The 24,689-nt window shown below is 40.1% G+C and overlaps 1 protein-coding gene across 2 annotated transcripts; it reads right to left on the reverse strand.

Annotated features, from left to right (window-relative positions):
• Positions 1–1,746: 1,746 nt before the first annotated feature.
• Positions 1,747–24,442, reverse strand: LOC137298841 (EGF-like domain-containing protein 2). 2 transcript variants are annotated; one of them, XM_067831163.1, is made up of 11 exons: positions 24,321–24,442; positions 13,790–13,839; positions 12,206–12,325; positions 11,504–11,626; positions 10,728–10,930; positions 10,052–10,206; positions 8,962–9,104; positions 8,540–8,627; positions 5,590–5,758; positions 4,635–4,770; positions 1,747–4,122 (listed from the first exon to the last, which is right to left on the reverse strand). In XM_067831163.1, exons 2-11 carry the CDS (start codon positions 13,833–13,835, stop codon positions 3,902–3,904), a joined length of 1,404 nt encoding a protein of 467 aa, XP_067687264.1. In that variant the 5' UTR covers positions 13,836–13,839; positions 24,321–24,442; the 3' UTR covers positions 1,747–3,901. The 2 variants fall into 2 exon arrangements, with proteins under 2 accessions (XP_067687264.1, XP_067687265.1); XM_067831164.1 differs by having other exon boundaries at positions 13,790–13,836; positions 24,321–24,437.
• Positions 24,443–24,689: the final 247 nt, after the last annotated feature.

The raw sequence follows: 24,689 nt of genomic DNA on the forward strand, positions 1-24,689 counted from the left end.
CCTGGAGATATCCAGGATGACCCAGGTATGACTTCTACTGTATGTTCTTGCGGGTTTTTTTCCGGTGACCAAATTGACTTTCCCTCTCAGGTGTTTGTGACATTTGTCATGCAGTATGATAGACACTTACGTTGTATAATGATTAAGAGTCAGCAGAAAACTGCGTTTTGTCTACTGGACAATTGTTTTCTCGATAATCAGAAGGAAAGCGTCCTACTTCTCTCCAAGGTGTGGAATCAGGTCTGTTAGCTGCCAGATAGATGACGTTTACCTGGTCGAATCCCGTACCTGCGATGGACGGGTCCTTACCCGAACTACGGTATACCCCCGTACTTCGGTCCTGACGATAGGGGGTGTGCGAGAGGTACAATGTCAGTACCCGGGGCCCTTGGAGCTTTACCGTAGTTCCTCCAGCAACCACAAGACGATGATCTTCGTTCAATAGTTTATTTGAAACAGTGTTGCTGGACAATCCACTCTATGGTCACTCTATAAGACTTCAGCCGCAACGCTTCCGTCTTAAGCCAAATGCTGGTGCCTTTTAAGATAGTTTTCCGACGATTCCTTGTGACCAAACACCAAGAGTGGGAGCGCACCAGACTCCCGACCCTGGGCTTTGCTACCGCTTAAAGCTGGGTCCCTAAGTCACAGCCAACACCCTCTTCTTTTTCGCCCATTGGTCAAAACCCCCTAACCCTGCATACTTTTTCACTCCCCCATCCTTATTCCGTACCCCCAATACCACATTTGTAAAGCTGTGAGGTGGATTCCAAGAAACTCAAGGTATCTACCTCCTAACCATATATGTCCCGTGGAATACTGCGAACTGCTGCCGAGGTCCCCGGACAAGTTGCTCCATCTTGATAGTACCGTCCCTATTCTTTTACCTAATCTATGAGTCATCTCGCCTTGCCCCCACTAAGTTCTGACGACCTACTTTCATGCTTATTTCCTCCGCAGCCGATTACCTACCTCTCCTACATTGTATAATTATGTTTTCTACCTCACAGGCCTTTATCTATTATTTCCCATTCTGAGACCCGTGAAGGTCCCGGGGTAGAATAGGCCTTCAGCAACCCATGCTTGCCATAAAAGGCGACTCAGCTTGTTGTAAGAGGCGACTAACAGGATCGGGTGGTCAGACAAGCTGACTTGGTTGACACATGTCATCGGTTCCCCATTGCGCAGATCGATGATCATGTTGTTGATCACTGGATTGTCTGGTCCAGACTCGATTATTTACAGATCGCCACCATATAGCTGGAATATTGCTAAGTGCGACGTAAAACTAAACTCACTCACTCACTCCCATTCTGAATATACTATTAGAACACCTTGATCACTTATTATTAATAACATCATTCCTAGATCTAAATATTATAACCACAATAATAATTCCTCGGCCATGATTCGCTATTATTATAATAATCATAATTCCATGCCTCTGATACTTCTTCCCATGGATATCAAAGGTCGGCCCTATAGAGGTACTAGGTGGTTACTAGGTGGTGGCTTGAAAGCCACAATCAATCGACAGAAGACCATTTTGTCGCATGCATAGATATTTGATAGTACTGAGACAATAACAGTACTGAGATAAAAACAGTACTGAGATAAAAACAGTACTGATATATGCACAGTACTATGGCAATAACTGTAGCACAACAGTACATGTACATGTTTCTGTATGTGTAAATCTGCCAGTTATTTTAATTAGTGCCTCTGCAATCAACACTTGATGCGGAACATAGTTTACATCCTTTATTTAAAAATATATAGATATTACAAAATTGTATGCAATCAATATATACAGCATTTCATTAACAATAACAAATATAGAACATTCTGAACAAATAACATGCAAATTATATTATCATATGTTGAAGTTACAGATTGGAATTTACAAATTTAACATATTGTACAGACATGTACAGAGAAATGTCTGCTGAACTATACTATCTGATCTGTGAAAGGTTTTTCTGCAACATAAAACAAGGAAAATAATACTTTGCTTAAAATGTAAATTAATGGTCTCATGCTGATTGATTTTCTAAATCTCATTTTCTGCTGATTGTTTTTCTAAACCTCAGTATCTGCTATACCCAATAACAGTGTTGTATCATGCGATAGTTTTCTTTAATTTGTCACCGATCTCCAGCATTATCCATATTTTATCGCAAACGTAAGATAGTTTCAGTTGAAACATAAATATATGAAATTAACGTTATGGTACCACAAATGTTCCAAGGTTTGTAGCATGGTAACACCACGGTTAATACACGTGATATATTGTTCAATGTTTATGTATCATACAAATTGTTGTCTTGAAATTGATTATTTTCCATGCAATATATTAGTATTGCCTGATTACCGTTAATATATACTCAGCATGCTTGGATAATGTCTAACGAAACAAACGTATAAAGTATCCACGTGAACGGTAGTGTTGATTTGATTGTATAATTACCATTACATGTATAGGTACATGTGAGTATACTGGCGTTTCCTATACTCGCAGTACTTGAGGATATCGGTTGAAAAAATCATACAAACAATTCTTATCGTATGAATGCTTGTTGTTTTTAAATGAAAAAATTCTCCCTCTAATATCTGCTTCTATCAACTGCTTGGTCCATCAGGTGTCTTACCACTCTCGAGGTCGATGAAAAACAAGGTCGACCGCCGCTGACTTATCGAGGAGTCTATCATTCTCGCGTAATAACGAGGAAGTAACGTTATGAAGTTGTTACGAGAGTGTATTTTCCGTGATTTGATTTGTTATTAATTATTATTGTGGTAGTTGCAATTGGGTCACAATATTTAAGGTTTTAGTGTCAGTTATTATGGGTCACATTTCCTACAGAGAATTATTTAAGCTGCACGCCTCTAAAGCAGTACTTTAGAGTTACCTCCCTTTGAAACACGAGGCCACTACGATTGTTCTATAGTTCTCCACGTTAGTGGCGATGGTCGTATGTGCTCGAACGTTTAGGAAATGACTGAATGTATATATAAATGCTACTTGCCGTGTTGTCGACGGAGACGTTAACTCGAGTATATCGTTCTGCATCCGTCAACGCCTGATCTACGTAACTGCTGCCATGCCGCTTGCTGTTTTACAATCTGTAGAACTGTTTCTCACTCTCTGCGTAAATCAAGACTTTGGTGAGTTTCCTATATACTTTGTGACCCATTGCCTTGGATTTTGTCTCATTTGAATTGTATGTGAAATCGGTTTTGTGAAATTGACTTGTGACTTTGTAGAACTTGCTCTCTTTGCTTAATAATACAACATTTGAATGTTTTAGACTTGTCTTTGTTCTGTTTTTCTGATTCACGGGGGATTTCTTACATCTTTTGTCACGGCAAATTTTTAACCGTAACAAAGTGTAAGGACGACCAATGCTTTCGGAAAGTTATGATTTGTCAAAGTTGGTAAAAACTCACCAATATTCGTGGTCATTCCCAGACTTGGGCCATTTCCCAGTTACCGGTCAGTGATGTAAACAACCGCTAAGTATCGCGCATCGGTGATCTCGGCAGAAAACGTGTTAACCGCGAGAATAGGAAACCCGCGAAAATAGGAGACGGACCTATACTATTATTGCTCGTCATATAAAAACCATATATTTTTCATTAGTTTGATGATTTGTTTCAAGGGAGTACAGACTAGCAGGACCAGTAAATATACTTAAGCAGTCGGATTATTTGAAATGTTTTATCCACCGAGAATATCAGCAAATTTCACACATTTCACTGGAATAATTAATTTTCTGATTCAGTAAGCGTCAAATGACGCAGAGAAGTTTTTGGGCAATACCACTGCCTCACAGACCTGATGTCAAATAATGCATCGATGTCCGAGAAACATTTCCTGGTTTAGCTTTTAACAATTTAGGGTCTAGAACACAGATCTGACGCGAGGGATTCGAAGGCGGGTGCCGTCGGACGTCGTCGTTGAGGCGATGTCGTTAATGGCTGATGTTTTAGCACGTGACCGTAGAGCTCTTAAAGCCAGACAGAGAGTGGCGATAAAGAGAATGAAGACGACAGCAGCCAGAATGGCGATGGTGACGATGATCTGTATCCTCTGAATGCATTCTTTGGATTTGTTGGGGGAACCTAAACAAACATGATACATATTGTGTAGATTATATATTATTGGTGCATACAGTTCTTTCAACTGTAACTGTGTAAAAGCAATACCACAAAATATTGCTACAGACACTTCGGACACAATGCTATTGCCACTTTTGTAAATAACCCTCGGTATAAATCAAGAGAGATGTATCATACCTACATATATCACATTTTTGGATTTCCGTGACACATTCTGTTCTATCATCTACCTTCATACGTCATCTTAGACAAAGCAAGGTTTCTCGAAGCATGTGCTATTTGCAAGGAACATAATTATTAAAGTTGTAATTTTCTTCCATGCTATCATCACTGGCGTCCTGGTTCTATGTCGTTACTGTACCATCAGAATACATGATCAGAAATGCTCCGAGAACATGAGCTTCACGAACTTATCTAGGTCGGGGTTTTATTCGTGTTATCCGCTCCGCAGTTATTCTGCATCTGTGTACTTCATCCTTGTTCGCGACACCCACCTTCAGGTGTGTTGTACTTACTAGTTATAATCTGCGATGAGTGAGGATCTATCACGGTGATTCTCCTCCTTACGACCGTTTCATCATCGTCCAGCATCTTCCTCCCAGTGTCTCTCTTCTTCCTCCCGAACCCTGTCTCGGCTCCAAAACACGTCTCCTGTGGTCACAGGACAGTAGAATAAAGTGTTTCCTAATTTAACCGATACAATACAAAGGGGTGTTTACAAGATGGGCTGGTAAAGTGTTCAATTGCTCAATGGATAATCAAGCATCTAACGTTATGCTGCTCATTTGAATTAAGCGATGCTCAAAGTTTAGTTCAAATTTAATTTCATTGAGCATAGGTGACTGCAGATACACACAATTAGTCCATTGTTTTCATTCGTCTGAAGTAGTCCGTAGCAACATAACTTCACAGCAATTGACGCAAGTTCGTGAAAATGGCTTGACGTTATCAAAAACAGATATACTGGATATATATGTATGTCTCATCCTGACAGAAGAAGCCATGTGTGATACACAGAGTACCCTAATCACTAATCAGGTTATCTCAGTATTAATGGAAAGCTTGATGCCCTATGTAATGACCCGAGACTTAGACATAACTACCACAATGTTCCGATAAATCAAACACTCATATTAACTGTTTGAGAGTACATGAGAGTATTGATGTGAGAAATATCACGGATAATGGTGGTTTGACATATTGTACCGATGTTAATGTCACTTCATGTCACAGTTTTCTGTTTCCACCATCATCATCATCATCATCATCATCATCGTCATCGTCATCGTCATCGTCACCGTCGTCGTCACTATTTTAGCTATCACAACCATCATCGTCGTCATCGTCATCATCAGCATAGTCGTCAACACCATCGTCAGCATTATCGTCAACATCCTCGGTAACGTTGTTACTGTTATCGTCATCATCATCACCGTTATCATCATGTTGCTTCTCTTTTCCGATACTCACCGGTTCACATCGAGTGTCACCCTCCTTGCACGTGCGAACCTTACACTCAAACTCCAGCTCGTGACTGTCTACAAACTTGAAAGCGTCGAAGTTGATGACAACAGCGGTCTGGTCCGCATTACGTACTGGGGGGCCCCGTAATACCTCAAACGATTCTATTGTTGGACAGCTGCAGAAACAAGGGTTATAGAATATTCATCGTGATAAACCGATTCTAGAAGGACCAACCTAAGTACAATAGAATATTAAATTTAGTGAAAATGCATATAATGTGTTAAAGGTTCTCGATATTGCGCCCGTCTATCCTGTAGTTGTGTTGGCGGCGCAGGAGGTAACAAACTGTCCACGATGGATCAGATATATTTTGATAAATTCTTCCACCCTTTACAATCAACGTCTTATATCTGCAATCAGAGTCTGTTTGTCAGCGAGGTTGACGGAGAAATGGCAGTGGTGGTAGCCTAGTGGTTAAACTGCCACGCTGAAGGCCCGGGTTCGGTTCCCCACAAGGGTACAATGTGTGAAGCCAAGTTCTGGTGTCCACCGCCGTGGTATTGCTGGAACATTGCTAAACGCGGCTTAAAACCCAACCCACACATTCTCTCAACTAAATGGACTGTCAGTCTGTCACTAATGACGTTAGAGTGCAAAAGAAACAGGATATACTTCTGCTGAAAAAGGTTTGCATTTTAGTTGAAGGAAGGATCTCGCAGACTGAAAAACTACAAACCACCACAGTCAACAGTGACTTTTAGCATTATGAAATGTTAGTGTTTTATCTTTTGCCTCAGTCAATTGCAGTTTCAAAAAAATGGTTACTCGGGCGTACATTTTATTCATGTATCCTTTTGAAAATATACTTACTATTTACTTCGTGGAGAGTCACGTGAAGATTTCTAGCAGGTTCGGCTGAAGTCATGCATCGCTACAGGCGACAGAACAGCAATATCTTGAAAGGTCGGTTTAAAGATTAAAGGTTTCACGAGTTCAAGCTGAAGGTTGGGTTGAACGCTTTATACACTTTTTATAAGAAACTGTGTTTATCAACGCAGTTACATATACTGTCATCTCTGCTTGGACCCAAAGAACGAAAGACGACAGCAGTATCAGAACAGCAAGAACGAAGCACAAATGGAGCAGCAGAAAACAGAGACACACAAACAGACTATCAGCAATATGACACCCGTGCACCCGTATTTGGGCATACTGACTGCAGCAAAAAGCAGTTTAATGCAAACTATACTCTTCTACAGAATATGCAAGACTTGTGTTAACGGGTATGTACAATATTTCCACAAATCAGTTGTAATTATATAAAGACTAAGACTATGAGCATTCCCCTACTCAGTACAATCTAGTGTAAGAACGGATGATGGCATAAAACATCAATATATCTCAAGGACGACATTACCACTGATGTATGAGTATTAAGCCGTGAAACTCCACTAACCGCATGCTAGTTTTTGCCTGTAATGTGATAATATGCTGTGAGTCGTTAGGAGAATATTGTTTCTACTCTACCGCCCTTCCCTGACTATACAATATGCAACCTGTTCACTATGAAGATGAGAAGTCTTCGCTGCATGTAAGGGACAATAACGCCAAACAGTATGTATAGCTGAAGAGACACCCTGAAACAAGAGACGAGGAGCAGCTGGAAACTCAGTCGGGTAGCCTAGTGGTTAAAGCATCCGCTCGTCACGCTGAAGACTTAGGTTCGATTCTCCACATGGGTTCAATGCGTGAAGCCCACTTCTGGTGACCCCGTCATGAAATTGTTGGAATATTTCGAAAAGCGACGTAAAGCCTTACACATTCACCCACTCATATAACCAGACACCGTATAGTTATTTCTGTAAATTTGCTACGCTCAATACAAATAAAGGAAGGTGAGACATATGATGATCATGAATCAATGACGTCACAATGGTCTATATATCATTTTTATGAAATTCAATTTCTTCGCTTTCCTTTCTTTAATTCCTTAAATTCATTTGTAAGCTTTGTAATTCAATTCCAGTGATATCACTCAAGCTCAATAACAATATGTCCTGTGGAAGATAGTTTCGGATAATGAATTTATTTATCAAGCTATAAGATAGCACATGCACGTATACGAAGCACATATATAAAACACGCATTCGACAAGCATGAGAAAATGGAGCGGTATACATGCTAATTCAATATCAAAGCTATGCATTGACAGACAATATGCTCGTTGTAAAGCCTTATTTATCTCTTCAGTGTGAAACTATTGATTTACAAAGAAGCACTCTGTAGCAATGCATGACGTGTACCAAACATTTTCCTAACCGGAACAGCCTTTGCGTGTGTTTGTGACTCACCTTTTCGCGAGCACCTGTTACGATCACTATTTGATAAGGATTTATAAACACGTGTTCATAACGTAGTCGGAGTCGGCTCTGCTGCTGGTTTTCTTTTGCGGATATGGAAAGATGTATTCTATCCCGTTTCATTACACCATCGTTCATCCTAGTCATATGTCAATTATCGAGCGTTGACTTTACTCAGCTCGTTTTTCTGTATATCCACGGACACATTTATTATATAAGTCATAGTTGTTTATTGATCAGCGACCTGTACATATTTTGTTCCTACTGCCATAGTACTCCATGCAAGGCATCATGATAATACTAAACTTCCGTCACTTTCTAAAAGAGAGCACTGCGTTATTAGTTTTAGAAATGTTAGCAACAGCCACCATTTGAAACAACAGTGCTGCTTGATAGAACACGGTGTAGCCAGTGCAGACTAACGACGACCACCTTCAGTAAGTGCAGATTAGAAATAAGTTGCAGGTGCATATCTGTGCTTGCTTGTGACGCTGTGAATTTCAGCTTCGCATACATGTTTTGCAGTGGTTGTGTGATGGTGTTTCCATGTCCATCTGTCTCCTCCTGGAACCTATCTTATGTAAAGGTCACTTTACCTGTTTTGGATCAGGTTCTGTGTCTTCCTGCTTGAACCCGTTAGCCCGTTCACAGCAATGCAACTCTCCACGTTCAATGTCTTGAACACTGTGATGAGAATGTCGGTTGTTTGTTAGTAACATACACTGAATATTGTATAATAACCTTTGGTTTTTTCTTGCTTTAAAACGTCAGAAAACTTTACCGATTAATACATTTCTAGAAAAGAAAATATATTGTATTCCCCAAACAGAGAAAGAATATTACATAGAGAAACTAAATTGCATTCTATTGTATTCCCAAGAATGAATCCATACAGTATTCCAAGAAAGGACTTGTTAACCGAATAGTCTCAGTCTCGAGAAAAAGATGATAGGGTCCTAAGACAGAGACTGTAATCATCGGGGGGAAGTTTGAGTGTGGATTCTCAGATGTTTCTTACCTGCCGTGTCTTTGAGGGAGAAGAACAATCGCAGCTCCCGGCCAATGAAGACAGGGGGAGTCACCTTGCCTCCAGTTCGTTCCTGAATCTCGAACTCCACTGGTTCGTACACTGACTTCGTATCGTCTCTCGTGAGGTTCGTTCTGCGAATACCATTTCAGTTCTTACCTACATTATCTTTTGAAACACAGCAACGAGAACCATTATAATACTGACGGGCAGAAGAATGTAAACACTTGAAATTTGAACTGGACCAAAGACATCACTTACCGGAAGCAATGATCGCTTGAGCTAAACAATAATTGACACGAGGCAGTCATTATCGCCTATGATACCGTCATTCAATCAGCCCCATCGAATAACCACTTACTGTCTGTTTCATTAATATTTATATGCTTCAACGTCACATGATAGAATATATAATTTCAGCAGATTAGAATGCATATACTATATGAAGAATGGTGAAATGAATTGCCTATGTTACCTCCTGAAGTCGAAGTCTTGAGTATCAAATACACGGTTACAGAGTAGTCTATAAGAGTGAGCGAATGAGCGAGGTTAGTTTTACACCGCACTCAGCAACATCCCAGCTATGTGGCGGCTGTCTGTAAATAATAGAGTCTGGACCAGACAATCCAGTGACCAACAACATGATCATCGATCTATGCAATTGGGATACGGTGACGTGTCAACCAAGTCAGAGGATGGTCACCCGATCACTTTAGTTGCCTCTTCCGAAAAGCATAAAAGCCTTTTGTGGCAAGTTGCTGAAGGCCTATTTTACCCCGAATCTTCACGTTACTGTCTATAATGGGGCTACAGGGATCATGCCTATCAAACATTTAGAGATACCACGTGATATCCGTGACTGGTAACTCATAAGAAGACTCGAGTTAGAGCTGATCATCAGCAACCCAGACTTGCATTAAGAGGTGACTAAGGAGATTGGGTAGTCAGATTCGCTGACTTTGATGATATATGTTAACGTATCTCGTTGTGTACATCGATGCTAGTGCTGTTGACCACTAGAGCCCAATGTCAAGAATATGTTCTGCTGCTAGTCATTTTATCAGCAAAGCCTTTATTAAACCTTTGATCGACGTCGACGCTTGGCATGGTGCTATCTAGATCTGAGGTGTTGGCAGCGATATGTTCACAGGAGATTGTGATGATCTGATCTAACCGGGTCTCCAAATTGGGATTGTACTGGACGATCACCTCTCGCTGAAACGTGACGTCACCCTCCTGGAAGTACCAGCATTGCTGCCATGATTATCTGGGTAAACATATTTTGGTTCACATTAAACAAACAAATGATCCTTTCTATTTCCTACAAAAGGAGAATTTGTTTCACTTCGAACATGTGTGCCACGGCATGCCTCTGTCTCTTTCTTTAATTAGCACATTTAAACTTTGGAGAGGTTGTTGTTCAATAAAGAAGTTGTTCATCCATAAAGTTTGTTTTACCTCTGTCATGACATTTGTCTTTACCTCTGTCATGACATAATAGCTTTGGTTATAGAAACGGCGCGTGGGGTAGCCTAGTGGTTCGCTCGTCACGCCCAAGACTGGGGTTCGATTCCCAGCAAAGACTGCGACTGACTTTAGATATTCCAGCAATTGCACGGCGGAGGACACCAGAAATATGCCTCATACATTGTACCCACGTGGGGAATCGAATCATTGGTGTGACGAATGTTGTGACCTTTAGGCTATCCTATCGCCAACAAAGACGTTGAAAACATGCGTGTAGTACGGAAACCTACCCCAGGGGTGTCATTCTTCACGATAGGGGAACAACCTTCACGAAGATTGTAGATCTGCTGGTAGTATGGTGTTGTTTCATCTGTCTTTACTTCAAATGCACAGTCATCATTATTGGCCTGTTCTCGGATGTACACTCTGCCAGCGAATCCAGTGTAGGGTCGAATAGTTATTGTCATGTTCTCCCCGCTACACTCCACTTGGGCTAGACATAATCAAACAAAAATAATCAAAGAACATGCCTTGGTGCCCAGATAAAAATAGGCTCTTTCACATCACCATTTTCATATTGTTACATGTTGGAGTGAACACAAACTTTGACCGCCCATGTAATATGATAGTGGTGGTGGATGGGTTTGAGGGTGGATTGGTGGCAGATTGACAGAGGGGTGAGTGAGTGAGTATGGTTTTACGCATCGTTTGGGCAATATTCCAATCACTCTGGGTGACACCAGAAATGGACTTTGACTCATTTGACCCAGGGTCTGCGACGTGGCGAGCTAACGCTATAGCTACTGGGGAGCCCCCACCGCCCTCATGGAGAAGGGTTGTGGTGAAAGGCATTGTATTTTGGATTTAAGATTCTACTATCAATGCTTTGACATGTATATTTATCTTCCTCCTCGGAAGTGAGGAGTAATTTGAAACAACAACGTAATGATTTTCAGAGTATCCAGGGCACGAATCCTGTAACATCTACAGAACAAATATCTTCATTTTGCACACGACAACTATATCGCTTTTCCATATTTTCAGATAATTATATTTGAATACTCACATCGCCGCAGTTCACAAAGCGGCCCCGTGAACGTCTCGTTACAGTAGCAACTCGGGGAGCCTGAGATGTCAGTACACGTCCCGTCGTTCTGACATTCCCCAACACATCCAGTAGTCTCTGGCCCTTACACACGCAAAACACGACAGTCATTAAATCACGATATGATAATTATCGATTTGAGAGGGGTTTAGAATCTCGTAAGTGGAGGGATCTGGTATAACGCTGTTTCTATCGATAGTCAGTTCATGGTGCATTTACCATTACAATACCAATGGTTAGTTTGATGTCAGGATGTCAAGATACATGTATGATATTCGTAACTGGTTGGATGTCAAGATGGATATGTGATATTCGTGACACCCGTGTCAGTAATCTAGGTGTCTATTGGATTCGAAGATGCATGTGTGATATTTGTGACACCCGTGTCAGTAATCCAGGTGGTGTCTTGTTGGATGTGGAGGTGCATGTGTGATATTCGTAACACATGTGTCAGTAACTGAGGTGCCTGCTGGATTCGCCGATGCATGTGTGATCCTCTTGACACCTGTGTCAGTAATCCATGGGTCTGTTGCAATCGACTATGCGGGTATGATATTCTTGGCATCCGTGTCAGTGATGCACGTGTCAGGCCGAAAGTATATTTGACATCGCTTCTAACATTGTCTGTAAAACATTGTATGGCAGCGAGCATGCTTCACCTACCTAGGCCGCAGTCCTTAGCCGTTGAGTTGTTGGTGCAGGTGCAGCTCCCTGTGGATAAGTCGCATCCTCCCACAATGCAGTTCATCCCCCGCCGTCGGCAGTCAAAATATGCATCACTCACTATAGGAACAGGAGTAACGGATAATGTTACACTGAGCCGACTCAACAGATTAGCTTAAGGTGATAACGTCATGAACTCGAGTAGTTGCCAGTTGTTGACAGTGACTGCCTCATAAACTCGACTTGTCACTAGTAGTGATCGAGGCATAAGGCTTTGGGTGACTTCTTCCTTAATGCAACAAGGCTAAGGAAAAATCCTAATTTTTTCACTATGTCTGTTATATTTTAGGATAAGAGAATCATCTCTTTGGTGATACATTATTTTGATGACATATTATAAACGACAAATAGTTCGATCTATTTTCAAATATGCACCTGCTACGAACAAATCGAAATCGATATTATGTAGGAAACTATTTTGACAGCTTGATAACTTAGAAACTTTGATGAAGCCATCTGAAAACTGCTTAAAGAGAACACAGGTTTGAGATTTGGAATGCTGGCATATCATTGAGGGTAGCTACAAGAGACGATGGTAACCGTTCACCCGAGCGGTCAGAAAACACTCTAAGCAAACTAAGGACCTGTGACGACGAGAGACTGCTGCCTGGGAAGATGCAGCCTCTATCTCTGATCACAAGACTTCATCCATTCATCTCAATGTCAAGTGGTATGCTAAAAGTGACTTTCATATCGTCGTTTGTCATATTGAATAGTACGAAATGTCCTGAACAGACCAGGCATACAGCCAGACGAACAGCCAGGTATCCGCTGGTATCCCCAGACGAAAAGGCAGTAGGACTACCTGGGTGGCAAGCTCGGCGTGATGCCATGGGGGTCGGTCATCTGGTCGAGCGAAATTCAAATTCTTTTTTTTTCATGGTTGACTGGCACAGCTTGTGTTTGATGCAGCAAAAATACTGCAAATGCACAATTGAGTATCCTGGATCAACTACCGTTTGACGTGTTTATTGATGCTGTAGGGATGATATTGTGATAATCAACAAAACCTGAATGGACAACGGCACATCAATGACATCTTATAGACAGATAGATTATTATACCACATTCCGATGTTGGGACACATCGTCCCTGCTTGTGCTTTTGTACGTCAAGAGACAGTAGCAACCCTTATATTCTAACCACAGCATCATGTTTGCAGCCATGATCAAGAAAACACTTATATCATACACAATATACTGCTTTTGACTTTTCGAAATATCAGTGTGAGGCTACACGTCTTGGTGCCAGCAATTGCCTGGAACTGCAAGCTATTACCTACCGCAAATTGCTATGGCAACGAACAATAATTCCTGTAATACTTACGGCCATCTAATGGTGGATGGCTTAAAGGAAGCAGGAAAGCCAGACGAAGAAGAGACGCAGTGGCAGTATCCATACTCGCTGCGTCTCAAGTGACATGTAGGCAACTGACGATGGCTAAACTGTCAGACTGGACTTTATGATAGTAGCATTTAGGGGAATTCTGGGGTTTAAACAAGGCCGTTGATTAAGCCGACTCACCTAGAACCAGCGCCAGGATACATCCGACAACCACAGCAAACCGCATCCTGCTGTTGGAAAGAGAGGGAGAGAGAGGGGAGATGGAAATCGCGTGATATAAACTATAAATCATGTTTTCACTGCCATTCGGTCCTCCCGAATCGACCTTAAGATGAATGTCATGTACAATAAATCATTGTGAAGGAGTATTTCTCTGTATACAAATGTGGAAAGTAATCACGGGTTTTCGGACTGCTTATTTCATTTTAGTGGATCGTTCCTACAGAGTGAGTGAATTTAGGTTTACGCCACACTCAGCAATGCTCAAACTATATAGCAGTGCTACAAGTGAGTTTATGAATGTGCTTTTATGCCGCTTTAGGAAGGTGAAGCATGACTTATGAATTATTACCCTGAAGCCAATGTGAACTGGGCTAAATGTCACGCATGGAAACATGATAAGGATCGATCTGGGCATCGAACCAATGTGAATAGATTTCTGATGCAACTAAGGGACGCGACTCTGCACAACGAATTCCCCGCCTCAAACGACTGCTCCAGGCATATATATCCGCCTTGGCCATAGACAAAGACTGTGGTGAATCTATGAAGTAAATGTGTGTTTGCAGATCGCTGTGATATGCGAATGCGATATTACTAGTATGATATTGTCATGTTATGGGAAACAGGCAATAAATTTGTAATGTAATGTAATGTAAATTACAATTCGTCCACTCTGTATTCACAATTTAAAGTGATTTTCATTAGATTTTCAGTAAGTAGTTTTGTTAAGGAAGATGCAAACTGTTTTTCACATAATTCGCTACACGTATACATGTTCTAAGCGTTGAGTGTAGTATGACATTGCGGGAGTGTGTGACGATTCCTGCTCAGAAATTGTTAGATCATGGCTGTGATATTCAAGGGTGGGTGAGTGAGTTTAGTTTTACGTCGATTTGAATGATATTCCACCAACATCTCGGAGGGGGACACCGGAAATGGACTTCACACACTATACTCATTCAGGGAATCGAGCGCTTTAACCAGCTACCCCACCGTCCGTGATATTCAAGGTCCTGCCAAGGTTTCTAAGTGTTCTATGGTAAACTACATTTGACAGATACAAAAATATAACAAAAGGATGAATTTAATCAACTTCACTGATGCTATACATATTTTGCAGCTGAACAACTGTCTAGCCTCTATTATAACCGATGCGTTCAACGTTTCGCGAAAACCTGGCATCACAAATATGCAACAGCGATTCATACACGCATGTCTCATGATGATACACATGTAATCATAATCGTACAATCGACTCTACTTTCGGCAGAGACATCTTAAAGGGGCACTGATGCGGAGCAATTCCGTGGACTGGTTGTTTCTTTTGTTACTGTTTTTCTCCCCCGACTGGTTCGTGATCTCTGCTCCACCACCCATATGCGCAAATGATAGTTTATGTGTAGACTGATCAACAAAGATTAAGTCATTTTACTTCGATATCATGAAAACAAATCAATCACCCGCGATCTGCTTATACTTACAGTGTTCTAACATGATTTTAATATATAAACATTGTATAGATTTCAAACTTCAATGATATTTTGCATGTTAGTGATAGTGCATGTTTTCTGTAATACAGATTCTGCTAAATGCTATAAGAAATAAATTAAAACAAAATGCAAATATTAGATTTAAGACAGACTAAAGTTATAGCAACAATGTCAGGCTATTACCTTGTTCAGGAATGTATCCATCAATATCTACATAAAAGAACGATATTCCATTCATCTGCAGCTGGTAAATAATCCTACTCTATGCCTTGTGTCTTTCAACAGTCCATTATGCGGAAAAGTGACACATCGTTTGAGAACTTTTCACACTGGTGTATACATAATCTCAGTGGTCACCCAGGACAGCACACCTGGCAACTAACTGTATGATGTCCGCCAGTGGTTAGCCAATAATGAGCAACAATCAATCAAGCAAGGCAGTGGCGGTTAATTCTTTGTAGGAAGGATGTTGTTTTTACACTCGTACTTTACGAGAGGGTGTATTCAGTATAGATTAGTAAATCTACACCCATAAACACTGCCTTTTTGACAAATCCGCTGTAGAAGTAATTAATCAATCAGTGTGTTATCGGTTAATCCTTTGATCGATGTTTGTTTGTGTAACTAAGCTGATAAACCCTCTTGCATCACTTACGTACACATATTACATAACATGCAATACATTTGTCACTACACTTGTAGGTTTATAGCATCAAACGCGAGTTGCAGCAAGGAAAATGTAATCTCTGTGTCTCACGCAGCCTGAAAACACTTATGGGCCGAAACTGTTTTGATGATACCAATGGAACTTCGTTGTTACATATGAAATACACATAGGCATTTGCTGTGTACTTGGGTAAATGGGTATAATCAGTTTTTTTACGTAAGAATTTTTTTCAGATTTCAGTTTACGAATTCAGATAAATCAACTGTGTGTTTTTATTATAATAGATAATAAACCAGGATCGTACCTACCAAAATTTACGTATGGTGTTTGCTATGACAGATGGGCCGACCCTGAAAACTATCTAAATATAAAACTTTGCAATCTTTCGGACTTACATGGAACAAATGGCTTGCTACGTGTGTGTAGACATCATATTTTCACATGACATGATTAAATATCGAGGTAAAAAACACAGAAATAGGATAAAATAGGATATACCATCCAGGCATCAGAAAGAAACTACACTGCTGGGGTATTTTGTTACAACCAGACAAGGAATACCATGGATATTTTTAATTGACGGCATGTGATGGGCAGCCGGCCTCCTGGCTGTTTAGGGTGAAGAAATTCTGCTAAAGCGGACAGGAACCCAGTCCCCGTGTCCGTCACGGTTGCTGACAAGTTTGCTGCTTGGTTCCGTAATTAGACCGTTGGTGAGACACATTATTCGCTCCGCATCAGTGCGGGTTTGTTGCCTTTAGTCTCAACAGCTATTAATTTTTTGTAGCGTCTTAAGTGGGTTGAGCGTACAACAACACTCTTCGCGGACATGTAAGTGAGGAGATCAAACTACTTTATATTTTGTTTATAGTCAAAAAGAGGACACCTAGCCTGTAGCGATTTAAGTAGGTGGCTGGTACAGTACAGGTCATAGACAAAACCTCATTGTTTAACCTGTCCGGTGCACAGTAAGACAACAGACTCGCATAGCATGGGACCCAGTTAGTAAAACTACACGGTGATGTAGTGTTTACCCGTGAGTGAACAGGGTGAAGTAAAAGTGTGAGGGATATCGTAGGGTTTATGTTGAATATAGTCAACTCTTGTTGAATTCAGCACTGAAAATTTTGTTGTGACACTGAACGGACGATATTGATGTTTATGAGCAGGGATAGCATCGACTGTTCCTTGGTCTCGAGGCAGACTTTTGCTTTTGTAACCTCACATTTAGGTTATGGTAGTTTATAAGTCTCGGAAAGATTGACTAGCAATGAGAGTACATCAACCAATTTTTGTAATCGAGGGATAGCGGTCAGCTACCGCTCACTTAATTAAATGGCAAGAATGTGTCACGCATGTATGTTTTGGTCTGAATAGGTGAGAAAGCTACAGTTCGGCTTTACCCATCCCCAGACCAGTTTCATTCGGTAAACATCGTAATAACCGTCTTACACATTAAATACGAGATACAAACGTGTGGTTGATATGTCTCGAATCAAATGCTAGCTGTTCGAAAGGGGAACATTAGATCGGTTCTTTGATTGTTTTGTAACCCGAAATACCTAGCAAGTGTCCAGCTATATGACGGCGATATGTAAATAATCGAGTCTGGACCACCCAGTGATCAATATCATGAACATTGTCTACAAAATTGGGATACAATGACACGTATCAAATCAATGAGCCTGCCTACCCAATTCCGTTGGTGATTCTAACCCGGATCTTCCTGGGCCTGGATCATATGAAACGAGAATTCCATGTTAGCGGAGGATATTGGTGTCTGGGCCTAGATTTTGTAAGCTCTGTTTTCGCTAAGATAGTTGTAAGTGCTACCTATTAACATTAACTTACGACTATCTTAGGGCTAAGAGAGCTTTGAAAATCTTGGCCCTGGTCAATAGCCGGCATGCTGTTGTAAAGCTAAGTATGACTATGAAAAGGGTATGTGACGTGTATATGTGTTGTAGTAGACATTTGGAAGGCATTTCTAAACCAAGACACCAGACATACAAATGTTTGACCCATGGCATACCATATTTTGACCTGTAGCTTATTTTACATGGTTTCATTTATTTTTTCAAGTCAGTAATTGCCCTTGTTTCTGACGAGTGCCTATGGTTACTGGACGCATTACAATTCCGAAACCATGTCTAGCCTTTGCATGCGTTTATGACGTGTGGTATCAGTGAGGCAGGATAAGCTCACCTTGAGGGGAACATCTAGTATCATCCCCTAATTGGGATTTATAAACACACACTTATAATCGTGCACTTTACTTTGGGAAGAACTTCCTACTCGACACTTAATGTGGTTAAGATTGCACCAAGACGTCTCCAGTGGCATATCTAAAGTACGTTATTTTCTAAATAGCTCAGGATATGCGAATCCGTGTCTAATAAAGCTATACCTGTAACTTCGGTTTTCAATCGCATTCTTGGATTAATGCGGCATTGTGAAAACAAATGTCAGGACATTACAATGACGGGACACAAGTAGTGAGTAAATTCCTGTTAATGGTCTAAAGATTTTAAATGACTCAGTATGCGCTATCGAGCTGCAGTATGTGACATTTTAACACTCTTTTCATGAAATCATTCGAAACACTCATATAATAATTGCTAGTTACATTTGTCAATGCTCGTGGAAGATCCGGTTTAAAATTGGTCTTCAGTAACCCATGTTTGTCGTAAGAGGCGACAAACGAGATCGTGTGGTCAGGCTTGCTGACATACGAGAGTATGTCATGATATCCCAGTTTCGTAGATCGATCCTCATGGTGTGGTCCACTGGATTGTCTGGTCCAGAACTGTATCATTTACAAAATGTTAACGCAAGTGAAGAATCAGTTTGCGCTATCTGCCGATCTTCCTGGTCGCACAAGGACCATTGAAAGAAAGAGTGTTAATGCAGATCACTGAACACTGTTCTGTTTTGTTATTATACCTACACGTACAACCAAACATGACATTTCTTGATCCAGTTCAGTTCAAATAGTGAGCATATAGATAGCTTAAACTACAGAAAGTGGGTATTACACGTAAATGATAACTCGGCCTTGTCTGAACAAAACGGATGAATGGACTGACAATATAAACGGCAAACGGCACGCTAGTGCCTTATTGTTTGTATGTATGTACGAATGTATCCTATGTGGTAATGTCATAGATACATTGAGTGAGCGAGTGAGTTAGTTTTACACAGTTTGTAGCAATATTACGAAATATCACGGGGTGTCTGAAATAGGCTTCTCACACGGAATCGAACTCGGGTCTTCAGCTTGACGGGCGAACGCTTTAACCTCTAGGTAACCCCTACGACACCCATAGATACTTGAAGGCAACTCACAGTCTGTAGTTGCAGTTGTGATGCCGGGTATTGGGAAACGATCGATGGACACCTCGACATATTCACCTTCAAAATGCTTTTAGTATGGTCCACCTAATCACCTTTTGGGTGAGAGTATCAGTGTATTGGAAATAAGCTGCTATCACATACACCACCAACCTGTTAAACAAACCATAAAGTCTGAATTAATGGTCTGCGGAGGGATTAAAGGATTGGAGTCAAAACCGCGATATATCACTCCTGGGAGAGCATCAGTGTGGCTGATAGAAAAATCTGGAGATGACATTTTACTGTGAAAGCGTGTTAGTACCACAGTCTTAAATATGTCAGCGTCTTGGTAGAAAATGCTTCATCTACACAGGTAAAAGTGTAACTGATGTACATGAAAAGGTACCATCTAGTACAGAATCTTTCACTTTAAAACATATTTCCTGGGGTAAACTATACTAGTTTTCTGATCTCTTTATGTAAACTCTAGCTTCACTTATAATGACTTAGATAAACATATTGTCTTCGCGGAGGATGAAATCTACATCTAGGCTATTGCCCTATCGTGCTGTCATATGTTTTTCATCAGACGTTGAGTGACTCACTCGGCGGTGCCTTCATCTGTCTCCAGTTAAACTTTCAAAAGGTACATCCTTTAGTTCTGTCATAAATTCACGTTGTAAGTCATAGTGACTTGTATCCACCTACATGTCAGTATGTACCGTTATAAGCTATTCATGTAGGCTATTGACGTATAGGTACCTATACATCTACCCTGACAGGTATGTCACGGCCTGGCACAATACGTGTTTACTTGCCTTTGATACACGTTCTACTACACTAAATATGATCAGTTGCTCCCTGACAACTTCAGGCCTGATGGTGGCATGTTAAAGCTGAGGTTGGATTATATTGTGTAATGTGTTTTACATTCACACCCATCCGTTATTTAACAGTGAGCACATTTTAAATATCTAGTGTTGTTTTTTTCTAACACGATGATTGATTAAAGCTAACTTTGTGCGCAAATACTTTCAAGTAGGTGACATTTACTGCAAAACTCACGTTGGTATTCCTGTTCGCGGATAAGGAATTGGATAAGTTTGTCCAAATTTGTGCTTTTATTGCTACCCTAGATCTCAGGCGATGCTATGCGTATGTGTTCATGAAATGCCATGACATGTCCTTGAATATTTTAAGGACATTTAACTGAGGAGAACGTCACTGAGGAGGTCTATTGGAAACATTTGGTTTTATGTAACTTGTAAAGAGTTTTATGAACGAGAAGAAGTAAACTATAGACGACCCATGCATTTCGATGTCCGAACCTCGTCAGTGAAAACGAAACATCATGCTTGGAGAATAATCAACAACTATTGGTCGCCACATTCAATATGGCGTTAAAGGTAAAATTGTGACGAAACCTGCAAATAAATAGATCGCTGATTTCAATGTTAATCATTACGATAAAGGTAAGGTACCATGTTCTACAGTCGGAACATCTTTCATTCCTTATAGCCATTGATATATTCCTTTTCTTAATTATGACATGCAGTCTTCTCAAATGATCGGATGTTTGTCGGAATGTTCCCTGATGCTGAATTGACAAGAAAAACATCATGAAAAATATTTAAAATATTTTGGGAGCAAGAAATTGTCCCTGGTTGGTGCATATGGTGCACATTAGTAAAGCAGAGTTGTATGTACAGCACTGTGACCATGAGGTTGTCGGCGCTCACTTCGCCCACATTTTAGGGCGTGTCATGTGACCTCTACCTGACCCAGGTTTACATTCACCAGGTGCTGTGGTTGACGGGTAATGACTGGAGAGAGACGTCTACTAACGGCTGTGCGTGTTTATCGTTAGTAGCATCCTCTCGGCCTGACACTGGTTGCAGGCATCAAGTCAGTATCCTCTCGTGTGGCCATCCATCATTTGTGAACGTACATGGTGACTGTGATAGTGCTCACAAGATCCACGCATCACATCACGGACACACAACAAACAGTAAAACGGCTGTGTTCACGGAGACGCCGGAGACGGGCACTCCAGGCGACACGGTGTAAATGTTTTGCGACCCGCCAAATGACTGCATTCAGTGTAAAAACCAGTACTGCATTCTGTGAAACCAGTACTGCAAGCATAAGAAGCTAAAAACGTTATAATACTTGCTTAAAGTAACTTAAGTAGATTATACGATGTGTTATGTAACCTTCCAACTTCTAAACGCTCAACAAGCATCTCAGCATTGGAGCTGAGTTTCTGAAGATCGACATTCACCGCATTTAGGGACAAATGCACCATGGATCGAGAACTGCTTATATTCGATATGTTTGCTTGGTGTTGTGTTCAAAGGTAAAAGAAATTAGAACATTTCGTTGTCTGTTGAATATTCATAATTACCATAAATGAGACGATATAGCTACAAAGATTGTTCTTTCGTCCCTGACGATATACTGCCAACACATGTCAGATATGAACTGTGTCATACCTCTAACAACTCAATGAAGGATCAGTGATGATCCATAATCATGCTTAATGGAGTGTTGTTCATTACGTAAGCATATTGTAACATAACGCATGTAGTTGCTGGATCTCGATACCATGTAGTTCTGGGTCCAAAAGTCCCTCGGCACTGTGGCCACTTTGTGACAAGCAATTTGACAAAATTAAAACGATTAAACATTTAACATGCAGTTGTCATGAATGAATGTTTAGTTTGTCTCAGAAGTCATGTTTTCGAGGTTGTAAATGAGTGAAAGTATGATAACTTAAAGTATCATCACTTAGATTTCAAACCATTTTGACTTAATTCGAGTAATTCAGAGCAATATTAAAACATCTCTCCCATGGGAGAGAATATTAAGAAATATTACAATGATAATACTTGTTGAAAGAATGTATAATGCTGTTGGACAAGACCCAAGGCATACATGCCTACATGATAGTGCCCATGTCATTTTATCCACGACACGGCATTTTGCCCAATATTTGCCATGCCGTGGATAAATTGTTAATTATCAAAAATTGTTGTAGTTTCGCGATTCGAGATTTTGCTGCATTTATATGTATGTATGTATGTATGTATGTATGTATGTATGTATGTATGTATGTATGTATGTATGTATGTATGTATGTATGTATGTATGTATGTATGTATGTATGTATGTATGTATGTATGTATGTATGTGTGTGTGTATGTATGTTTGTATGTTTGTATGTATGTATGTATGTATGTATGTATGTATGTATGTATGTATGTATGTATGTATGTATGTATGTATGTATGTATGTGTGTGTGTGTGTGTGTATGTATGTATGTATGTATGTTTGTATGTATGTATGTGTGTGTGTGTATGTATGTATGTATGTATGTATGTATGTATGTATGTATGTATGTGTGTGTGTGTGTATGTATGTATATATGTATGTATGTATGTATGTATGTGTGTGTGTGTGTGTGTGTGTGTGTGTATGTATGTATGTATACACATATACACATATATATTGTCTGGATCTGATAAACCCATGATTAGCATCATGAGCATCGTCACAAATGGTATACGTTGATGTGTCAACTAATTCTGACACTCTAGTTCTGGTAGTCTTCTCATACGACAAACCCTTGTTGAATTCTAGCCCGGATCTTCACGACATGATAGGCCCCGTAGTGAAGGAATACGCTTTTATCTGAACAGCCACATGGGTGAGGTCAGAGGTCGTGACTACAGAAACTATAACAGCATATACATACGAAATTAAGTCATCGAGTAGTGGATTTGCATACAACCAGTTGGGTTGAGAAGAATATAACCAAATTTAACACTTAAACGTAAATAGTGCAATTCAATATGATAAAAAAATATATCCATTTTTTCTTGGCAGTGTGTCAACATATGCATGAGACACATTTCAGTACATTCCATGAGAAAAGCAATCATATTCGGCAAAACGTATAACAATTACCTTTGGAATTGTCACATTCAGTAGCCTAGATGGTATTCACGCCAATGCCAGCTCGTAATAAGAGCCACATTTCATTTATAATGTTCGGTACAATTACCCCTTTGAGTGATATGATATATCCTTTAGTATAATTTCTTTAGTATCATCATTGTTTGCATGCAGTTCATTATGTTTTTTGTACTATTAGCATATTACTTTTGCAGAGATTTCTTGGGATTATGGAAAAGGCTTGATTACGTTTTTTATTCAATATATCGATATTTTCTTTCTTAACATTGCCCCTAGCATTTACTATAATTTTAATAATATGTGAAAGGGGTTAAAACACACGAAATCTGCCATGACTAAGTGCACTAAAACCTGCTCAATAAAAAACAAGAAAGCATCTCGACGTCTTCCGAATGCAGATGTTAACATGGTATTGGGACAAGTTGTGTTAATCCTTTAATATCTGTTAACGGCTGCTTCACTACTCTGACACGAAGCAGGGACAAAGGACGAGGTTATGTTATATGTATGGAGGAAGTGGTTAATTGTGCTATACAAGTTGAAATAAGTTCATTGCAAAGTGCTAATCAAAGTGGGAAATATTTGTGACACATTTTGTACACCAGTGTTTAGAAGAGCATAATAATGTCATATGGAACAACAGAAAAAAGTACAAATCTTGTATAAGACAAACCATTATGGATGTGAACTTCTTTTTATTGTATATACAACGTTTCTGGGCTTTTCCTTGCCCCTTCATCAGGTGAATGAATTAACCTGACAAAGGGGCAATAAAAGCACAGAAATGTTGTGCATACAATAGAAAGAAGTTGGCAGTCATAATTAATTCTCTTATACTTGAATACTAACTTCTATATGCCTCTAAAGAATCTCAGTACATTTAATGGCAGTAACAAAAATGAAATAGATGTTTCCATGGCGTAGATTAAGACGCTTTCTCTCAGCGACATTCGCATCATTTGTCAGTTAAATACCAAGAAGAAATACTTTTTTGAAAAAAAGAAAGAAAAGTAATTAACTCACCCTTAGTTTGCAAGTTCTAATACTGTTAAACTTGGTGGATTTCTTGAACCGAAATGCTGCTTTTCCTTAGCAGCTGATGTAATATATCCCTGTTGCTAAGCGAGCCGGATACCATACAAAGCGGACAATACTTTCCTTAGACAGAAGCCACCAACCCGTGCCTCAGGGCCGACATAAATCAAATGTACATTTATAAATATCTAAAAAGGGTGTTTCGTTAAAACTGCCACGAAAATTACGTGTTCTTCAAGGGGAGTAACTGGCATTCTCTCATTTAGGGACAGAGCAAATATTAATCAGACTCGCAAATACGTACCTTTCCCCAAATGGTTTAATATCTTAGGTAGTCAGTATGAAGTGTGTACGAGG

Source organism: Haliotis asinina, chromosome 10 (genome assembly GCF_037392515.1).
Source record: "Haliotis asinina isolate JCU_RB_2024 chromosome 10, JCU_Hal_asi_v2, whole genome shotgun sequence".
Taxonomy (NCBI): Eukaryota; Metazoa; Mollusca; class Gastropoda; order Lepetellida; family Haliotidae; genus Haliotis; species Haliotis asinina.